General features: G+C 46.3%; 1 protein-coding gene across 9 annotated transcripts in view; it reads left to right on the top strand.

Annotated features, from left to right (window-relative positions):
* The window catches only part of FBXO34 (F-box protein 34), a 40,517-nt gene that overhangs the window by 17,670 nt on the left and 3,362 nt on the right, over positions 1 to 19,485 (top strand). For 3 of the 9 annotated variants that reach the window (XM_059474176.1, XM_059474183.1, XM_059474180.1), the window contains one exon: positions 11,658 to 11,861. In XM_059474176.1, coding sequence (XP_059330159.1) covers positions 11,785 to 11,861 — 77 coding nt within the window. In that variant the 5' untranslated portion in view covers positions 11,658 to 11,784. Of the gene's footprint in view, positions 1 to 9,199; positions 9,300 to 10,124; positions 10,146 to 10,989; positions 11,402 to 11,657; positions 11,862 to 19,485 lie in introns of those variants that run through there. The other 6 variants (XM_059474175.1, XM_059474181.1, XM_059474178.1 and 3 more) reach the window with 5 other exon arrangements.

The following is a 19,485-nucleotide window of genomic DNA, read 5'->3' as shown; positions in this document are numbered from 1 at the left end:
ACTTTTCTTTCAACTCTTGTTTTTCTGCATCTTGCTGCTTCTCTGAGAGCTGTCACTCACTATTCTGGCCAAGGTGTAAAAACAAAGATAATGTGCTTTTAGGAAAGGAAAACTGCAGATGATCTTTTTACTTTTTAAAAAAAGCATAAAAACTACAAAACTAGGGGAATGTGAGGAGCTTTTTAGCATGCATGTCACTGCTGCATTTCTAAAAGTAACTAAACTTTCCCAGTCCAATATGGAAAATTTTGGCTTTCAGAGCTCTGGTGCCACTTGCCCTGCTAAAATCAATATCCAAGCCTCCATGGTTCACTGAGGAAGCAGTTCCAGTCCCCAGAAATGGCAGGAGCTGCTCAGCACAGGGATCCTCTGGTTTCAGCACAGACTTTCATTGCTCTGTGGTGTTTTGAGAGGCTGAAGGGTGGGATGCAGCTCCAGTGAATTTCCAGATTCCTAACAGTGCGAGGGACTGTTTTTAATAGTGATGATAAAAACAGCTATTCCCAGTTGGAGGTTTAGTCAGTGGTATAATTATCAGAGCTATGAAATAGTGCAGGGATGGCTTGGGATGGAAAAAACTAAAGCTTGAAACTTATTTTCTTGAGGGAGCTGTTTGAAATGATTTCCTGCAAGCTCATAGGGAATTGGTGAGAGATGTCAAAGATTGGTGATTGCTTTGGTAATTCAGGGTTTGGGCTGGCAAACTGCAGCTGGCTTTTGGCAGAGAATTGGTTGTTGAAGGCCAGGGGGATGAGTGGGAGCTCTGGAGTGGCACATTTGGTTTGTAAAGTGCTGAGGGTTTCCACTGCAGGGTCACAATCCCCAAAGCTCCAAATCTGCCTCACTCAAACCATCCCTTCTAAACCACAGCTGTGGGCTCCTCATTTTCTGCTTCACTTCTTAGAGATTTGGTGGGGTTTATTCATATTTTCTCCATTTTGTCCAAGAGGGGAAAATACTGTTTGTGCTGGAGGGAGCAATGGGAATATTGGGTTAGAGAGCAATGTAGGTATTTTTTCCTTTTTCTGTCTTTATTATAAAGTTGTTTTTTGGACCTGTTAGAGCAGAGGCCACAAAGATGCTCTGAGGACTGGAGCACCTCTGCTCTGGAGCTAGGTTTGGAGTGTTCACCTGGAGAAGAGAAAGTTCTGGGGAGACCTTGGAGCCCCTTCCAGGGCTGGAGGGGACTTGGGAAAAAGAGGGAATGTGATTTTTTATGTGAGCAGATAGGGGTGGGACAAAGCAGTTTTAAAATAAAAGAGGATAGATTTAAATTAGATATTGGGAGGAAATTCTCTGTGAGGATGGTGAGGCCCTGGCACAGGGTGCCCAGAGCAGCTGTGGCTGCCCCTGGATCCCTGGAAGTGCCCAGGGTCAGACTGGAGAGGGCTTGGAGCACCCTGGGATGGTGGAAGGTGTCCCTGCCATGGCAGGGTATTAGAACAAGGTGATCATGAAGGTCCCTTCCAACCCAAACCATTCTAGGATTTTATGTTTTCTGTGTTTTTTCATAAAAAAAATTTCAAGTCTTGTAAAACAAACCTGATTCTGATGTTTCCAGTGGACTTTAGAAAAGTTCATGCTTCCAAAGTGGTTATTAACATGGAAAGGATTGCACCAGAATTATTTCTGGTGTCCTCTTCTAGGTGTGTACCACTGAATTTTGAATTTTGAAGAGGAAATGTGAAAAGGGAAAGGCAGAAAGCAGAAGTTGTCACATTTCATAAATGTGCAGAAGTTGTCCTTTACTGAAATTTCAAAGCTATTTTGGAGCCTTTCTTTTTTTCCTTAAGAATGAATTACAGTGGAATTTGTGCCATGCTTAGGATTTCTGAAACTTTAATTGTGTCAGTTGCTAGGTGTATTGACTACAAAGCTCTGAAAATATCAAAGTATTTTTTACTTCAATAATTCTTGAGTTATTAGTGGGGAAAAAAATCTTTAAAAATAGAACTAATAAAAAATTAAAGATCTGTGGAATTGGTAGGTTTCCAGATTAGCTTAGATTTTGAACAGTCCTTTGAAATAATCATAATGAAATAAGATATTGAATTTAATGTTGGTCTCTACTGCAGTTTACCAGCCAAAATCTCTGAGTTTTGTGAAGCAGAGTTGGTTCAGCAGATGTTTTGTGTACAATGTTGAGAATTTCTGTAAGCCCAGGTGCTGCCTTGTCTGGGAAGGATTTGTAGTGGCTGCCTTCTGATTTCATCTTGTGACACGTCATGGCCAAAGGGCTCATGTCTGTGCTTTGGCTGCTCAAAGTCCTTTCTGGTCCCTTTAAAGGGGTTCTGTGCTTTTTTACAAGCTGCACAGCAGTTTAGGGTGGGAAATACCCTGATGCTGCTTTGGGATCGTTCACCTGTGTTTGTGTGAGCCCAGCTCTGCTCAGCCATGCCCTGTTCTGCTCCTGCTGCTGTGTCTGTGTTGGATGAGCTCTGCAGGTGCCTGGTTTGGCTGAGGGATGTCCAGGGGTCCCCTAGGGTTGTGATGGTGTGCCCAGTGCTGTTGTGGGTCTCCTCTGCCTTGCTGTGCTGTTCTCCTGTCCCTGGTGAGGGTTCCAGCTTTGTCTTGCTGCCTGTCACACCCTGGTGTCCTGTTTCTTTCCTTTTCCTTGCATGACCTCACACTGCAGGCCTGGAGCTGTAGGAGGGGTGCTGGTGCTCATTCCTGGCAGCCCCAAGGATGTCAGAGGGTCCCTCCCAAAGAGGCCTGGTGGCAGTGGAGCTCTGGAGACCTCTGGTTGTAAAGGGTGGCTGCTCCCTGTGCAGGAAACTGGGGCTGAGAGTCACCTCTGCAGAAGGTGTGCCCTCATTCACTGAGGAGCTGTGTCACCAGGTCCAGGAGTTGTATGAGAACGTGAGAAGGTTGTGTGGCCTTCATGGGAATGAGGAACCTCATAAAGTTCAGCAAGTCCAGGTGCAAGGTGCTGCTCCTGGGTCAGGGCAGTGCCAGGTGTCAGTACAGACTGGGAGAAGTCCTCAAACCTCTGCTGAAGGTGTGTCCTCATTCACTGAGGAGCTGTGTCACCATGTCCAGGAATTGCATGAGAATGTGAGAAGGTTGTGTGGCCTTCATGAGAATGAGGAACCTCATCAAGTCCAGGTGCAAGGTGCTGCTCCTGGGTCAGGGCAGTGCCAGGTGTGAGTACAAACTGGGAGAAGTCCTCACATCTCTGCTGAAGGTGTGTCCTCATTCATTGAGGAGCTGTGTCACCAGGTCCAGCAGTTGTATGAGAACATAAGAAGGTTGTGTGACCTTCATGGAAATGAGAAACCTCATCAAGTTCAGGTGCAAGGTTCTGCTGAGGAACCTCATCAAGTTCTGCAAGTCCAGGTGCTGCTCCTGGGTCAAGGCAGTGCCAGGTGTCAGTACAGGCTGGGAGAAGTCACTGAGGACAGCCCTGCAGAGGAGGACATTGGAGTTTGGTGGATGAAGAGAGGGCTGGGAGGGAGCTGTGTGTGCTCACAGTCAGAGGCACAGCTGAGTCAGGGCTGCCTCAAACAGGAGCGGGCAGCAGCCAAGGGGTGTGATTGTCCCCCACAGGGTGCCCAGAGCAGCTGTGCCTGCCCCGTCCCTGGCAGTGTCCAAGGCCAGGTTGGATGGGCTTGGGATAACCTGGGACAGAGGGAGGTGTCCCTGCCCTGGACCAGGGTTGAAACTGGATGGATTTGAGGTCCCTTCCAACCTGAACCTCTCAAGGGTTCTGTGAAGTAGGATGTGTTCAGACAGCTCAGAGACTCAGAAATCTGCATTCCAGGGATCCCAGTGGGGTCTGCAGCGCCTCTGCCAAGAAGTCAGAAGTGAATAAAAGAGGGACACACTGGGAATGGCCACTCTCCATGCAAGGAGGAGCATTCCTGGCCCTCCTGAGACTGACATTAACAACAAGCTGTGAGTGATTGCAGTGGGTGACTCCTGTGCAGGGACAGACACCCTGACAGGGTGGCCACAGGAGTTGTTGCCACCCAGGGACTGGATTTGGAGAGGTCACAGAAGCACTGCTAAGACAGCTTAAAGGTCAAGATAAAGTTCATGAGATTGCTGATTTTTGTTGTGGACAAAAAAAAAAAAAAATTATTGATGGCTAGAATAGTAAAATAATAGTGAGAAACAAGCATAAAACCAAACATCTTCTCTCCAGTTTCACTGTGGGGCAGGACCTGCTCTGCTATGGAACTCTCCTTATCCTTCCCTGGCCTTGGTGGGGTTTTCCCTCATTTTCTCTCTGTCAGGTGTTTTTCACCCTCTCTTAAATGTTTCCTCAGTGGGTACCTGTGGTGGGACATGAGGAGCAGTTTTGAAAGGGCCTGGGTGCAGTAGAAGCTCTTTTAAAACCTGACATGAATTAGTGGTTTTAATTTTTTTTTTTTTTTTTTTTTTTTTTGGTCTTAGATTGTAACCTGTTCTTCAGGAGCTTTTCTGCTTTGTTTTTAAGACACAGCTGGAAAGCCCAGTGAATCCCAAGCTTATTCAGAGGCTGTGGGTGGCGGTGTGTCCTGTTTGTGGGTGGGTGGGTTGTTTTCAGATGTTCCTGAGGAATCTGTTCTGGTGCAAGTTTGCAGATGTAATGAGGCACTTTGTTCCAAAATGTGCTGTGAAAAATAGTTTGAACTTGTTTCTGCATGAAATGTGTCCTGAAGTTGGGGACACTTGGAGAGCTCTTTCCCTAAGTGCAGAGCAGACTTTTCTGTAAACTGCTGACCTGTAAATTGGGGATTTCTGAGTTCAGCATTTTTGCACTGTCCTTGCAAGGTGGAAGATGTTTCTCTGTGAAAATGTGACATTGGGGCACCAGCAGTGCCCTACTTCAGACAAAAGTTTGAAAAGATTTAAGGTTTTGTGACAATTCATGAGACCTTGATACTAAAAATACTGAAAAATGCTTTTATGTGAGAACAGAGTGGATTCAGGAATATGATAGGAAAAATTTGGGCATTTTGAATGACAGAAATAATGAAATCATAGAATGTTTAAGGGTTGGAAGAGACCTTAAAAATCATCTCCTGCCAACCTCCTGCCATGTGCAGGAACTTCTCCCACTAGACCAGGTTGCTTAAGGCCTTATCCAACCTATCCAAATATTTGCAAGTAATGGCACAGTTACTTCTTAAAGCTCTTTTTTTGGTACTGTTATATTTAATCTAGTGTTTGTGCTGCTGAGTAAGGTTTGCTGAATTTGGATTTGGAGACCCTTAGGAAAAATCTGGACACTTTAGAGATGCCTAATGGATTTTGGAACCTCTCAGCCCTGCAGTGGACTGGAATGAATCCATGTGGAGGAAACTGCATGTTCTGCTTTGAGTCATTTGAGTGGGTTTGGTTTGCTTGGGGTTTTTTGGGGAGTGTTTTTTTGGGGGTCTTTTGTGCCTCTGTCACTGCTGAAAAAGTGTCCACAGTGGTATAGGACAGAGAAATGCACATAATAATCTTTTGGTTAAAGGGTAAAATTCTGTGTAAGTAAATAAAAATAAATTACCTCTTGTTCTGCTACATTGTGTAGATCTGGACCTGTATCAGGGAATATGGGGTGGTCTCAGAAAGGAGAATTGGCAACCCAAGGGCTGGTTCCAACCAAGTGAGAGCCACAGAAACCTGGGAAAGCCATATTTCGTTCAGTGAATTGAGTTTTAAAGCTGATGAAATTAGTGCTTAGCATTGAGTCACCTGTGTGGGGTTTTCCTTGTTGGCAGAGTTCTAAAGAAGGAACTGTATTTATTTATTTGATGGATATTTAGAAATCAGCTTTAGGTTTTTTCTGCTGTTTTAGAAGCCGTTTCATACCCCATGGAGAGATGTGCAGGATCAATTATTCCTGTGCATTTTGTGCCATGGTTTAGGGGGCCTTCTTCCCTCTGTGGGGTCCTGTATGAGATTTTTGCTGTCCTGGTGGCATTTTACTTTGTTACTATTTGCCAATCACAAGTCCAGTCCTATGCTGGAGTACACAGATGCAGAGATACACAAAGATACACTTTTGCAACTGAGTTTATTTCTGTTGTATTACAAAATCTGCCCTGAAACAGGAGAGGGAAACTTGAGGAATTAAAATGGGTCACTAACAAACTGTTCCTGGTGAATGGTGAGGAATTTCTGTGGGGCAGGGCATGTGATGGTCACTTTATGAGCTGTCACAACAAAAACAAATCCACCCTCTGCATGCCAGAGTGAGTCAAGTGCACCTCTCCAGCCTGGATCCCTGCTACCACAGGCAAAACAGGCTGATCAAATGATTGTTGGGGTTATAATAATAATCATCATCATCATCATCATCAGGATTTTTTAAAGCAAGCTTATGTTGTGTTCTTGAAAAAGATGGGATTCTTCTTGCTGGTTTTTACTGGCTTTCTCTAAAGTGGGACAGGTTGGCTCTGTCCTGGTGTTCAGGCTGATCTTTCACAGAGCCAGTCTGGGTTTCTGCCTCTGGTGTTTGTCCTGAAACTCCCTTTTCACGTCAGTTCTGCATCTTGCAGCCCTCTCCACCCATCTTTGCATGTGCAGGAGCAATCCAGCGAGACCTCAGCCTCCCAAAACCAGGGCACCACGTCTCCAGAGCTCTGGGAGTGCTGCTCTACTATATTTGGAACCAGCTCTATTGCTTCTATAATAGGAAAGCTTCTGGAAGCTTTCTCCTTCCTCTCCCCCCCCCCCCCCCCCCCCAAGAAAGTGGCCTTTCACTGAGCTTTCATGAATTCACAATCTGCATGGCAAAGCAGATGGACTTTGAGAGGCTGAATGATTCAGATGTGGCTCGTGGGTCATGTGGGGGTGTTCAGGGCGGGTTTTTGCCGGTGCCCCATGAGCTGAGGGTGCAGCAGCCACAGCCACACTCACAGGGGCTCTGCCACCCCCACTCTGTCATTCAGGGCACGTGACAGTGCCAAGGGGTGCCAAGGCAGCTTTCTAGAAAGCAGAATGATGTGTGAGCCCCGTGTGTTTGTCACCAGAGCTGCAGCAGCACTGCCCAGGGAGGGATTGACTGGTTTTGTTTCCCTCTTGGATCAAGCAGAACAAATCTAATGAGGCAGTTCTTAACTTCTTCCCAGCTGAGCAGCGAGTGATGTCCTTACCCAGATTGTGCAAGGCAGCTGAAGCCTTTCAGGAATAGTCAAACAAGGGAAACACTTGTAATATTATTTTTCCCAATACTCATGCAGGGCTAAGAGGGTGCAGCAGAGCTTGTCTTTATTTTCTTTTTCCTTTCTGAGATTTTCCTTTTGAGGGGACGACTTAGTGCTTCCAACTCTTACCCCACCTAGTGAGGAAGCATGTGAGCCACAAATGTGGAGCCTTTCATTCTTTCCTGACATGATCTTGGGAGGAAAACAGGTTCTCCCTGTTGTGCTTCATTGGAATAAGCATTTCACATGCTTATCAGTACAGCCAGGAGAGCTGTTTGACAGCAGTGAGGAGTCAAATGTTGCCTTGGAGCCCTACATGCTCATTTCCCTGCTTCTGAAACACTCTGCACTTTGCCCACTGTGCATTCAGAAGTGTTTCTGTCCACTAAAAGGACATAAAAACCACACATTTTCCAGCATGATTCCAGGTGTGGATTGAGTTTCTGAGGGCCTTGTCCTGCTGGGCATTGTGGGTTCCTGCCAGGTCAGGGGTAGGTGGGTTCAGGGAGCAATTTGGGTTAGTTCTGTCCTGGTCCAGCTCCTTGGGAGGCTTCATGTGAGAAATCAGACAGGGGAAGGTGTGAAAGACTGAACAGGCTCAGCTCCTGGAGTCTTTCCTCACAGGAGAGGTGCTCCAGACCCCTCATTGTCTTTGTGGCCTCTGCTTACATGGGAATCTTCAGTTTTCATTTGAATTGCTGCTCTGTCTGGTGGGATCCAAGGATGGGAGCTTGGAGGAGCTTTGGGAAGGAAGGGCTGGAGTGAATTTGGTGAGGAAATGAGCACAGGGCAGTGGTAACCAGCTCCTGCTGCTTTGGCAGCTCTGGTTCCTGGTGCTTGGCAGAAGTGCCATCAGCTGGTGTTGGTGTGGGAGAAGGCACAGGAAACTCCCCCACACTAATTCCAGCTGGAGCCCCTGTGGCACTTCCATTGCCCCTAGATCAGATAATGCCAGATCAGATGGACCATCAAACAGAGGGGAGGCTGAGCACACAAGGTTTCACAAGGCACATGATGCCTGTGATGGCTCCTTTGGGGTTAAAAGGCAGTTCTTCAGGTGCTTTAAATATGCAGATATTACCTGAAGAATGGTTAAAAGCAATGGTTAGGGGTTTGAGAGGGTGAGGACCTGTGTGTCAATCCCCTCATGTCACACCTGGCCTGGGAGCTGCTGTTGGGATGGGGAAAGACCTTGAGGCAAAGCCTCTTTGTTAGGAGAGTCTGGTGCTGTCAGAGGGGTCCTGAGGGATGACTTGGCTGGGGGATGGCAGAATTGCATGTCTGGTGAATTACTCTTTTGGAGACAAGGATCATATAATAACAACCTAGGATTGAGCTCCATGGTGGGAGAATGGGCATGGAACTGGTTCTTGCAAGAAAACAAATACCCTTATCTTGTTATAAAGCCTCAGCCCTGACTTTTCCTATCCTAATGACTGTTTTTGTTACTAACTCCTCTGAGTTCTGCTCTGAATCACTTGCTGCTGCTTCCTTCTGCATCCTGAGTGTGCTGATGCTCTTTGCCCAGCTGATCCAGAGTGACATCCCCATGGAACATCCCAAAGCTTGCCCTGCATGGAGGTGGGGTGGTCAGATGTGTTTTTACACATGTTTTTACCCGCAGGGTGATTGTTGCTCAGCTCCAGCCCCGAGGCCAGGGCCTCCTTTCAAGAAATAAATTTTCTGAGAGGATGTGCCCACCCTTTGAACTGCTTTGTTGATCAGTTACTGTTGCTACAGCTAAAACACACTTGCACTAATCAAAATATCAGAAGCTGTGGTGAATTGCTACACAGATGGGGAGACCTTGAGTGCAGCCTGGTTGAGTTGATACATTTGTTTTTGTAGGCTGCAGCAGTGCTCAGACCTGGTGATAAGAGAGGGAATTTTGCGGGCCCGTTCCCTGGGCTCGGTCTGTGGCTGAGAGGATGTGTTGCTTTCTGCTGCCAAAAGCAGAGTCCTTCCCACATCTTGTGCAGAAAGGCATATGTTTGGGGGTGGTTTCAGAGAGGGAGAAGAACACCATTAGGGTTTTAACTTCCTCTTCTGTTTTGTTTCTCTGTGCATCTGTATTGCAGTTTTTTGGGCTGTACCTGACTCTGTGCAAAACTTAAATCGGCTGCAGCTCCTTCTGCTAAGGATCAGCCTTGGTACAGAAACAGTGGTAGTTAAAAAGCAGTAAGTATATCTGCTAGCTTAAATGCTGGGGTTTTTTTTCTCTTTTCCTTTTTTTTTTTAATTCACAAGCACAGCTTTTTACTCTTCACATAGTAGGAATTTGTCAGGAGCTTGCTGGCATTAATAGTCTATTTCAGCTCTTTTCTATAGCCCAGCAGCTACAGAGGGGGGGAAAAAGCATGCTTTGTATGGAGCTGTGGTTGGGTCTGTGCTGCAGTGCCCATCTGAACTTGGCTGTGTCTATTTTGTCAGCTTTTGCTTCCCTCTAGTAGTTGCTGGTCCCTTCCTAAACTCAAGAAATCCCACCATACAATGCCTGTGCTTGGATCAGGGTTCTGGCTGCTCCTGACCTGAACCAATTCTCTTGATGGTTTTGCTTCTCGAGCTCTTTACTGCAAACAAGATATCTTTGAGTTTCAATACTTTGTCTGGCTTTTTATCTTTTACTTCTCCATTGATCTCCAGAGGAGTAGGACTAGGACAAAACGTGGTATTCTTGACCAGGGATCCATGGAGAGGGTGTAAGCTGTTGGAAGAGTGAGTGGCATTCTTGCAATGGTGTGGTTGCATTTATTTGGGTGTGGATATAATCATGCTTCTGTGATACAGTTCCTGCTGAGTTTGAAATGCTAGTGTTAGTAAAGCCAGACAAAAGCTTGGAGAAAAGTCAGAATTTCAGTGCCTTTTAGTGATGGTTCATGGGAAAGTAATGATTTTGTGTTTGATTTTCCTAAAGCACCGGGCATATGCTTTTTACTTCTGTGAATTACTGTTTGTGAATGTGTATCTTTACAGCATGAGAACATCAGAAACACCTGGTTTTGTGCCTAGGTTTCACTCATAGAGGTAGGTCCTTGTTAGAGACTCTGGATAGTCTGATGAAAAAGGTGTTTAGCTACAAAGCTTCAATTTCTGCTGTTGCTGATTGTGGCAGCCTCATTGCTGGTCTCCCTGAGTCCCTGGGGTAGAGGACATGCTCTCCTCCTCCTGCTCTGCCTCCATCTCCTCCACCCCACATGTTTCTTAGCCTTGTGTAGAGCTCAGCAGAGATTTCTTCGTGAAGACTGGAATGTGTTTATATAATATTTTATATATTATTTTAGGCTCCTGCTACTCAAATGTAGGCAAACTCTTAACCTCTTATTCGCCATCATTAAACGAACCGTGGAATTGCTGTAGCAGACATCAAGTCAGGTGGATCTAAACCAGCTTCTGTTTTTCCTGCCTGGAGGGTTCATCCTTCATCATTTTCCTGGCAAGTGTGGCTACCTAGAGCAGGTTTTCCAGGCCAGGAGTGTTTAGTGGGAGCACTGATTGTGAACCACACTGGTGAAGCAGTACTGGGCTGGGCGTAGTGGGGGCTCCTCTGTGTGGGAGGCATCGGGAAGGGGGTGACGTGAGAGGCTCAATCTCTGCAAAAGCAGGGCTAGGACAGCAGTAGGAACGCTGGGCAGAGCTGCTGAAAAGGAGAGAACAACCTGCTGCACTAAATCACACCTCCCTGGGGACACAGCTCCATAGTTAGCATCCTCAAATGGCATTCCTTTATTACGGCATCATTGTGCACAGGCCTCTAGAGAGGAAGCAAACGGTCTCTAAAACAATCTGCTGGCAGCTCAGGCTGGAGTATTTGAGGTTTTCCAGGGCTCTTTTGCTGTGTCACTCTTCCCTTTAATGTTCCAGCTCGAAGGTTGTTGTTGTTTCTCCATCAAAGTGCGTTCACGCGCCGGTAAGGGTGTCTGCTCCAAGGACAAGGTGGAGAAGGCAGCAGCCCAGGGAGAACAAGAGATACTGCAGAACAGCTTTGTTCTGGTGTAATCTGCCTTATCTGCATGTGATGCAAAGACAGGGCAGTTTTCACAAGACTTGGAGGCTGCGTGGTGACATGTTTTCTGTCCTTTTATAAAATCCACCACGTTATTTTGATTAGAGCGCTAACGTAACTCCTGGCAGCCTCAAATCTCACTGCTAGCAGCTACTTCCCTGCATAGCCTGATGTGGTGCTAACAAGCAGAGAGATCTTGTGCGTCCTGTTTACATGGAGCTGGGAAGACAGCGTGTTCCGTGGGAGGTGCCAAGGTAGAGCTGCAGTTGGATAAAAGGTGAAAAAACTCCGTGTGTGCAGACAGGCTGTGGTGGGGTGTGCTCATTTGTGTTTGGTGGTGTTCAGGAACTCCAGCTGCAACACTTGGCATGATGATGTTGTTTTAAATCTGAATATGTATCTTTTATATCTATGCATGCATAGCATGTTTGTGTTTGTATATATTTATATTTATATCTGTTCTCTCTCATGGGAATATCCATGTCCTGATCATCTGCTCTTGTCACCTCCTCACGCAGCTCTCTGTTGTTCAGTTTTTAGGTGGCAGAGACGCGGTGAAGCTGAGTGTGGGGCAAGCAGAGCTGATGGGGGAGCCTGGGGTGTAGCCCAGGATGGACTGGCTGTGACGAGGACGTGCCTTAGCCTGGAGAGGGCGTTACCATGAAGAGTTCCTGCAGAGCTGGCCTCCACAGGGAACCGCTGAATTCCACATCCTCCACCTTCCATCAGGTCAAACGGTACGAACACACTGCCTGCAGCTCAGCCTCAGCACTGCTTTTAGCCTTCTCCTTGTCCTCTCCCATTGTCTTGTGCTGTCACTCAAATATTTGCACGAGATTCTGACTTTCAGGTGGTGTTTAGGTTGTAATGGCTTAAGGGCAGAAATGTTCTTTGACGTTTTTATTTGATCATGACAACTGCAGATTCACTGCAGCTGGTAGGGTACTTGCAGAAATCCTTGGGTTTTCTAGCAACAGCTGTAAATTAGTTTGGGAAACATGACTTTGAAGTAAAACTTAATTGGCGAAAGGCTCATCAGAGTAGGCTTTAAAACATGCAGGCAGCTTAAAGCAAGTGGAAATGCTGGCAGTCATTGTTGTGGTTTGTCTTACTATGGACTAAGTAATTAGATTAGTTTGAGCTCACATTTTGCATTGCTCACTCTCCTGTGTCTCTTATTAAGGAGAAATGCACGATTGGTTTCAAACACTTGTGCTTATGTGACAATTAAGTGAACGCCTCTCACTGTGCCTCCTTATAGGAACACCATGCAGAACAACTTGTCCTCATGCAAATCCAAGGACATGCCAGTTTGTTGGAGTTCAAACTACTGCAAAATATATGTGTATTTTTTTTTAACTCTTTTTCTGAAACCAAGGCTCTTAAACTTCCTCAGTCTGGAGGAAGAGCGCCAGCTTTTTGGTTTCCAAAGGCTGTGTGGGTTTAAAGCAAACTTTTAACCTTTGTTCTTTGTGGTTGTGTAGACAGCATATACTTGCTATGTTAGTCTCATGGTAATTTAGTGCTGGAAAAGACTTCCTGGGTCACCCAGCTCCTTGTTTTCCCAAGCAGCATCTCATAATCCCTTTTGTGAACTTAGTCCAGCCTAAAAACATTTACATCTTTTTCTTGCATCTTTTCTTCTCTCCTCCTGTAGATCAAGCCATTACTGAAGATGACAGATCTTGCTGTGCAGTTAGGAACCTTCTTTTCATTCCCAGGCTGAACATTCATGACAGTTTATAGACTCATTTGAGTTTCTGTTCCTTTATTTCCCTTCTGCCTAAGGACTGCTGCTCATTTTCAGTGGTTTAGCTCTTCTGCATTCTGTGAGAGGGGGTTGTAACCCTCACCTGTGGTTTTGCTGAGTGACCCAAGTGTTGTTGAGCAGCTTCCTGAGTAGCAATTGCTGCTGTTCTCAGTGAGATGCCCCTCACAGATTATTCTCAGTCCTGGCTAAAAGTGTGTGCTGTGCTCTGGACTGCTCTGCCCGGAGGGCTTCTTCATCACCTCCACTTCTTATTTCATGAATATCTCTGTGGTGGCCAGTTCACCTCAGTTACTTCCAAAATTTGTTGGTGTCTCTCTTGCTGATGCATCACTGCCTGCATTTCCAAACCTCCTCAGTTTCTGTTACTCTGAGCTTTGTGTCTCTGCTGTTTTGGAGCTGCCTCTGTTTCTGTGGGTGCAGAATTAGTGCTGAGGTCGTTTTTAACAAAGTCAGATGTTCCCAGGGCTGATTCTTGAGGCATGTCTTTGGTTTCCAGGCTGGTATTTTCTTATTCAGCATCACCTGGGGCTGTCTCCTGCTAAGCCAGCTCCTTTGTCTGTTTTCCCATTCCTCTGCCAATCTGTCTTAGCCAGTAAATCTCTTTGTGCTCTCTGAAGTCCATGTGAGGAAGATATAGTAGATTGCTCTAAAAAGATGGCTTTTTTTGAGAACCTTGAGGTTAGTCTGGCATATTGAACTATTCCCTCTTCCCCCTTTTTCTGTGTGTCACATTAATCCTCTTTGCTTGCAAAGCACCTTTATATTGGAGTCAGAATAGGAGCCCTGGAGAGGCTGTGATCATTCTCCTTCCCTTTCTCCCCTGCAGTGCCCCCTCCAATGTGCCACATGTTTATTATCTCCTATTGTTGCCTTTCAAGAGGTTTATAAATCCTGTTTCTTGGCCTGCAATGAGCCTATCTGGTTTGGATTCTGAAACTGGGATGAGCCAATCCTCACAATTTTTATGAAGCTCTCTAATCCCCCTCCTGCCAATGCTCTTGTTCAGATTAACGCCTGGGCTTTTGCCCTCATCATCACCCTTACCTCCCCTCTTTAAAAATGGTGCAAAGTCAAATTTGGTATTTTGTGTTGTACTCTTGATCTCTGCCCTGCCCTTGCTTGCAACCCTGTTTCTCCTTTCTCTCACAAACTGAAAAAAAACCTTTCAGTTTTCCTTTGTTGTTAAATATCTCTGCAGTGACTTAACACTGCACCAGTTCTCATGTTTATTCCTGGACTTTTTAGTCTCTAAGATAGAAGTTTCCAAGTGACGTGACCTGAAACCTGTGTCTGCTTCTGGTATCTTTCACAAAAAAGGATCAAATCCAGTTGGAGTTGCTTTGAGTCTTTTGTTTGGGATGTGTTCTTAATAATGAAACCACCTTCTGACTCCTGGAGAATGCAGTGTGCAGTGAAATCCTGAATTCATCACCAGTTTCTTTCAGTCTTGAGTTTCAGAAGGGCAACCTGCTTTCAACTCTGCTTCTGCTTGTTTTTATTTTGAATGCTGAGTCTGTTACAGATTGTGTGGTCCAAGGTTAATTTCTGCAACCTTTGATGTGTTCTCATTGCATATGCACAACAATGAAGGCTATAAATAGCATCACTCTGTGGAGCTTCCTTAACACAAGGAATTTGTTGCACTGTGATATGAAGAAAGGTTCTCTTGCACTTCATAAATCAGGAAACAAATTAATAAATGTAAAACACTTCCAGAAGGACACTTGGCACTTACCTTTCAGCAGAAGCCCTATAAAATCAGCAGTTTTTGTTTTGTTGTCCCTCTGTGATTTCCCCTCATCCTGTCCCACCACAGCCACGTGTGCCATCCCATCATCTCTGGATGCAGCTGATAACCTTGAATTCCAAATCTTTCAGTTTATTTTGTTCCCTTTTGCTTTGTCATGTCTGGTGTGGTTGGGCAGCAGGGCTTTGACCTTCCTGAGGCTCAGCACAGAACTGCTGCTGCATCTCTCCCTTCATGGTGAGTGCTTTTATACAAAAGCCTGGCAAAGCTGTGGCACTTCTTCCTGTGCAAAATGTAGGAAGCAGCCAAGGCAGCTGTGCTTTACTGAAGGGTGGGTGTGTGTTTAGTGTAAAACATGTTCAAAACATTGCTGGGTGGGAGCCCTCAGAGTGGAGGGGTCTGTGTTGGGCTTGGGGTGCATTCTGTCACCCAGCACCTCTGTGGGATGCTGGGCTTTGTGGGATGGATTTCCTGGCTGTGCTGGGTGCAGCTGTGTTTGGGGTTGTCTCCCCCAAAATCAGGTTATCTGAGCACCTGATGCAGGTGAACAAGCTGGGGAGGGACCCGGCCGTAGGAGTTTGGTTCTTACAGAGCATTTATCTCCTCAGCTCTGCCCCACGGTTTTGGCATTCCCCCCTTGCCCCAGGCTGGCCACTGGAGCAGAGAGCTCTCCTTCAGCAGCCACATGCCTTCTGTTTGCCTTCCAATCCCTCTCTAATCCTTGCTGGCTCTCCCTTTGCTGCAAGAGGCATTTTGGAGCTGTTGGGAGCTGGGTCAGGAGCAGTTGCTGCTCCAAGGGGAGTGGGCTTTCAGGAAATCAGATGCTTCCACAGCTGCCAGAGTCAAACCCAGCCCTGCTCTGGAGCTTCCCAGCCCTCCTCTCTGTGAGCTTGGAGCCTTGCCATGCTCCAGAACAAACTCCATGAGTGCAGGGAGCCTTCCATGGCGGTACTTTCCCCAGCAGAATCCCTGGAATGCCTTTGAAGCAGCTCTCTGTCTGCTTTGCCTTGCCCTGGCAGTGCAGAGGGGATGGAAATGGTGCTGGAGATGGAGCCCAAAGGACCCACCAAGCCCTTCCAGAAATAACAAGTGGTTGAGTGTGGTTAACTCCCACTCAGTGCTCAGTCCTTGCTAATTGTCAGTGTCCTTTCTGGAGGAGGAAAACTCCATGGACAGAGAGCTGGGATGCCAGGGAAGAGGAATGCTTTGCCAGAGGTGTGGGGTTTTTATTGTTGTATTGTTGTTGATTTTTTTCCTTTTTTTTTTTTTTTTTGGCTTCTGCCTTGTGTTAGTATGTCCTGAGGGGTTTTTCAGAGTTGTAGTTGGCACTGGGTGTGCAGTCAGCAACGTGAGGAGCTTTTTTCAACTGGAGTTGGTGTTTACAAGGAGAAATCCATAGGAAAGTTGGGGGTTTGGATGGAAATTTTCCCCCTAATAAAACCTTCCAGTGCTTTGCCCAGAAAACTTGCAGTGTGAATATGGTGTTTGTGAAGATCAGGCTTTTTTGTCCTTGCTGTTCTTGCTGGCCAGAGGAAATCTTTTGGCTTCACAGGGCATCATCAAAATCCCTGAGCTGGGAGCTGAAGGGGGAATTAAGGCTCTCTGTGGACCTTAGAAAGGAGTTGTGAAAACTGAGTCTTTTCTACCAGTTTTGCCTCCAACTCTGGAGTTTCCACTAAAGCAAATATATTATTGTTTTAGGCTGCTGTGATTTAGAACATACATAAACACAAAAGGATGCTGGAAGAGTCTGGCCAGCTTGGCAAGTGGAATCATGGAATGATTTGGGTTGGAAAAGACCTTAAATCCCATCTCATTCCACTCCATTGCCATGGGCAGGGACATTTCCCACTGGGCCAGGTTGCTCCAAGCCCAATCCAGCCTGGATTTGGACACTTCCAGGGATGGGGAATCCACCAGTGGGTTATGGGTGGGGAGAGAGGGGTGTGTGAGTATCTGAGCTCATAGAAAAGAATAGATTTCTGTATCAGCAATGTGTAGTAACCAGCTTGATAAAAGTGCAGTGGAAACAAGCTGTAGTTAGGACTTACAAAAACAGCAGTCTCATTCCAGCAGTGCAAGTATCCTGTTTTTCAGACATGGCTGATTAGAAATAGAAAAACTGGCCCCTTTATTTCATCAGCTTAAGGATGGAATAACAGTATAAAGGCAGCACTGCTCGTTGTTTCAGTGCTGATCATTCCTGGCAGAATTCTCTCTTATCAGCAATTTAAAACCACACATTTGGGATTGAAAACCTTTTATGTTTGCTCCCGTGGACTTCTGAAGAGTCGTTGTCTCTAAAGATAAAATTAGAGAGCTTGATAACTTAAAGGGTGGAGGAAAGCAAACAGAATTATTCTGGAATGGAGTGTCATAGGGAATATGTGACTTCACCTTTTAACAACTATTTTTGGTGGTTTTAAATATTTAAAAGCTTACCTGCAGCTGCCACAGCTCTGTGCTTGCCAGCACTGAGAAACGGGGGAGTCTGTGGGTGGGGACTGGGCTCTGCTTCATCTTCAAAGCAATTTCTGCTGGGAAGCCTTGTTCTAATTGTGGGAGCTAGAGATGAAATGTGCTGCTGGTGTGCAGGGAAGGAGCTGTGATTGCCTGAAAGTTCATTCTCAATGTCCACAGCAAAGGGCCTGTGAGCTAGGGGCTTGTTTTTTCCAAGTGACACTTTCAGGTAAGGCTCATTGCTAAAGTGGCTTTTGAAATGAAAGTTCTCTTCCCTGCTGCTGGAAAACTCTGAGGCAGGTGGCAGCTGGTCTTGTGGAGTTTGCAGAGCTCTTTATAGCTGTCTGAAGTTATTAGATGAAGGTTTTCTTTAAATCCAGATCCATTAAAACATGTGCAATGAACTGAATGCTGAATTCAAATGAGGCAATTATTCTGGCAGTAAAACTTCTGACTAAGGCATAATTTTGTTATGTAAATTATAACTTTTCAACCTTAAATGGTATTGTTGGCTTGGCCAGGGACTAACTGAAACATAGGAAATATAACCTTAAACAAGAAATCTGTAATAGGTGAGGCAGAGCTTTACCCTTTGTCTTTCTCCATGGACCAGAAATAGCTGGGAGCAGCTAAACCAACTCTGCTGGCTGAACATGTCCCCTGAGCCTGTTGGGGTAACCAGTTTGGTTCTGGTTTTATTCACATAATCCCTGCTCTCACCTCCATTTGCAGCTTCTCTTAATGAAGGGTGTTGAGCTGATTGTCCTGCTGGATTCCTCAAAACTGCTTGAAGAAAGCCTTTTAAAAAACAAGCTCGGCTCATCTTTCAAACACCTTGGCACAAAACTCATGAATGAAATTTGATCTCCTGCCCCTGGCTCAGGAGATTTCAGCATGCAAAGCCGTGTTTTAATTGTGTTCACCTTTTCTCCCCAGGGCACGGTGGCGAGCAGCCACTGGAGCTTTTCCCTCCCTAGTCTGGGAAATGTCCTTCTGGAAGGGAAGGGAGGGGAGGGGAAGGCTGCAGACACTGTTCTCTGCAGCACTTTGCTGCAGTGCTTCACCTGCTGCTCCTCTGGGCTGGGCTTTGGCCAGGTCACCTCAGCAGCCTGACCCTGCTCCACTGTGAAGCACAACCAGAGGGAGGCAGCCCCTGTGAAAAATGAGGCCAAAGCCAACTCCAGCAGCCTCATTTTCCCATTTTTCCCCTCCATGCAGCTATTCCAACGCCCTGAAGTTCTATTTTTATGAGTTTTAGCATCCGACTGAGGAGGCAAACAAAGTAGCTCAGTTGCATTTTGCAGAGGAGACTAAACTGGGAGGTGACCCAATTCCAAGGAGCTGGAATTGGCACACAGGCAGAGAATTAACCCAGGGCTGGGTGGGTGGGTGTGTCTGCAGCACTGGGATCTCTTACCCACAGTCTCTAGGTGAGATGCAGGTGGTTGTGGCATTGTCTGGTTGCAAGAGTCAGGTGATGATCTCCCTGAAAAATCCAGAGGGAAGGAACATGACATCTGCCTTTCCAGCAGCTGCTTCCTGGCCTTCAAAGCCCTGCTTGGACCACAGAGGTGTAGAAAGGTGAGCTGAGCCCTTCCTCTTGATGTACCTGCCCAAAATCTCTGTGCCTGCCCTCCCCTGTTGTCACTAGAGCCAGAAGGAGGAACCAGAGAAAGCAATTTTCAGTCAGCACAGCTGCTTCTAGTCCTGGAGCTTCCTCTTCCTGGGCAGCATCACTTATAAATTTGTTGGACTTTATAGACCAACAAATTGAGGTTTTTAGTTAAAAGCTGGTTTTAGGCCAGACACCTACAAAGTTGCCACACTTAAGAAACTGTCATGGTGTGGGCTCTCAAGGGGAACACGTTCAGTGCCTCAGTGTGTCTGTGCCAGCTCATGATGAACATGGCTCTGAACCTGCTGCTCTTCACTCCTGAGCTCAGATCATCCCTGAGGAGGAGGCCTTTGAGTGCAGCAACTCAAAGATTACCATGGAAACATAACCTGTAGTTAGTTCTGTATGTGCTTGTGAGATGCTCCTGGGAGAAGAGCCTGGAGTCTCCTGTGGTTGCATCCTGTGTGCAGTGCCCTGGGCTCTGTATTCCTGAGTCTGAAGGGAAGGTGACTGTGGAGGTGTGACAGGACAGAGGCGTCTGGGGCTGCTGCTGCAGTGTCAGCAGCATCCAAGGGTTTTTTCACAGCTCCTGAGTGTGAAATCCCATCCTTGAGAGTGGGTGTCCTCAGCTGGATGTCACGCTGCTGTCACTTTGGGGGGACATTGATGAGTACATAAGGACCCTTATGGGAAAGTCACCAAATTTGCCATTATCAATGTGCTGAAGGAAAGGTTTCATTGCCCAGAGAAGCTGCGGCTGCTTCATCC

The sequence above is a fragment of the Ammospiza nelsoni genome, chromosome 6, assembly GCF_027579445.1.
Source record: "Ammospiza nelsoni isolate bAmmNel1 chromosome 6, bAmmNel1.pri, whole genome shotgun sequence".
Classification (NCBI taxonomy): Eukaryota; Metazoa; Chordata; class Aves; order Passeriformes; family Passerellidae; genus Ammospiza; species Ammospiza nelsoni.
This window is presented reverse-complemented; position numbering and strand designations above follow the sequence as displayed.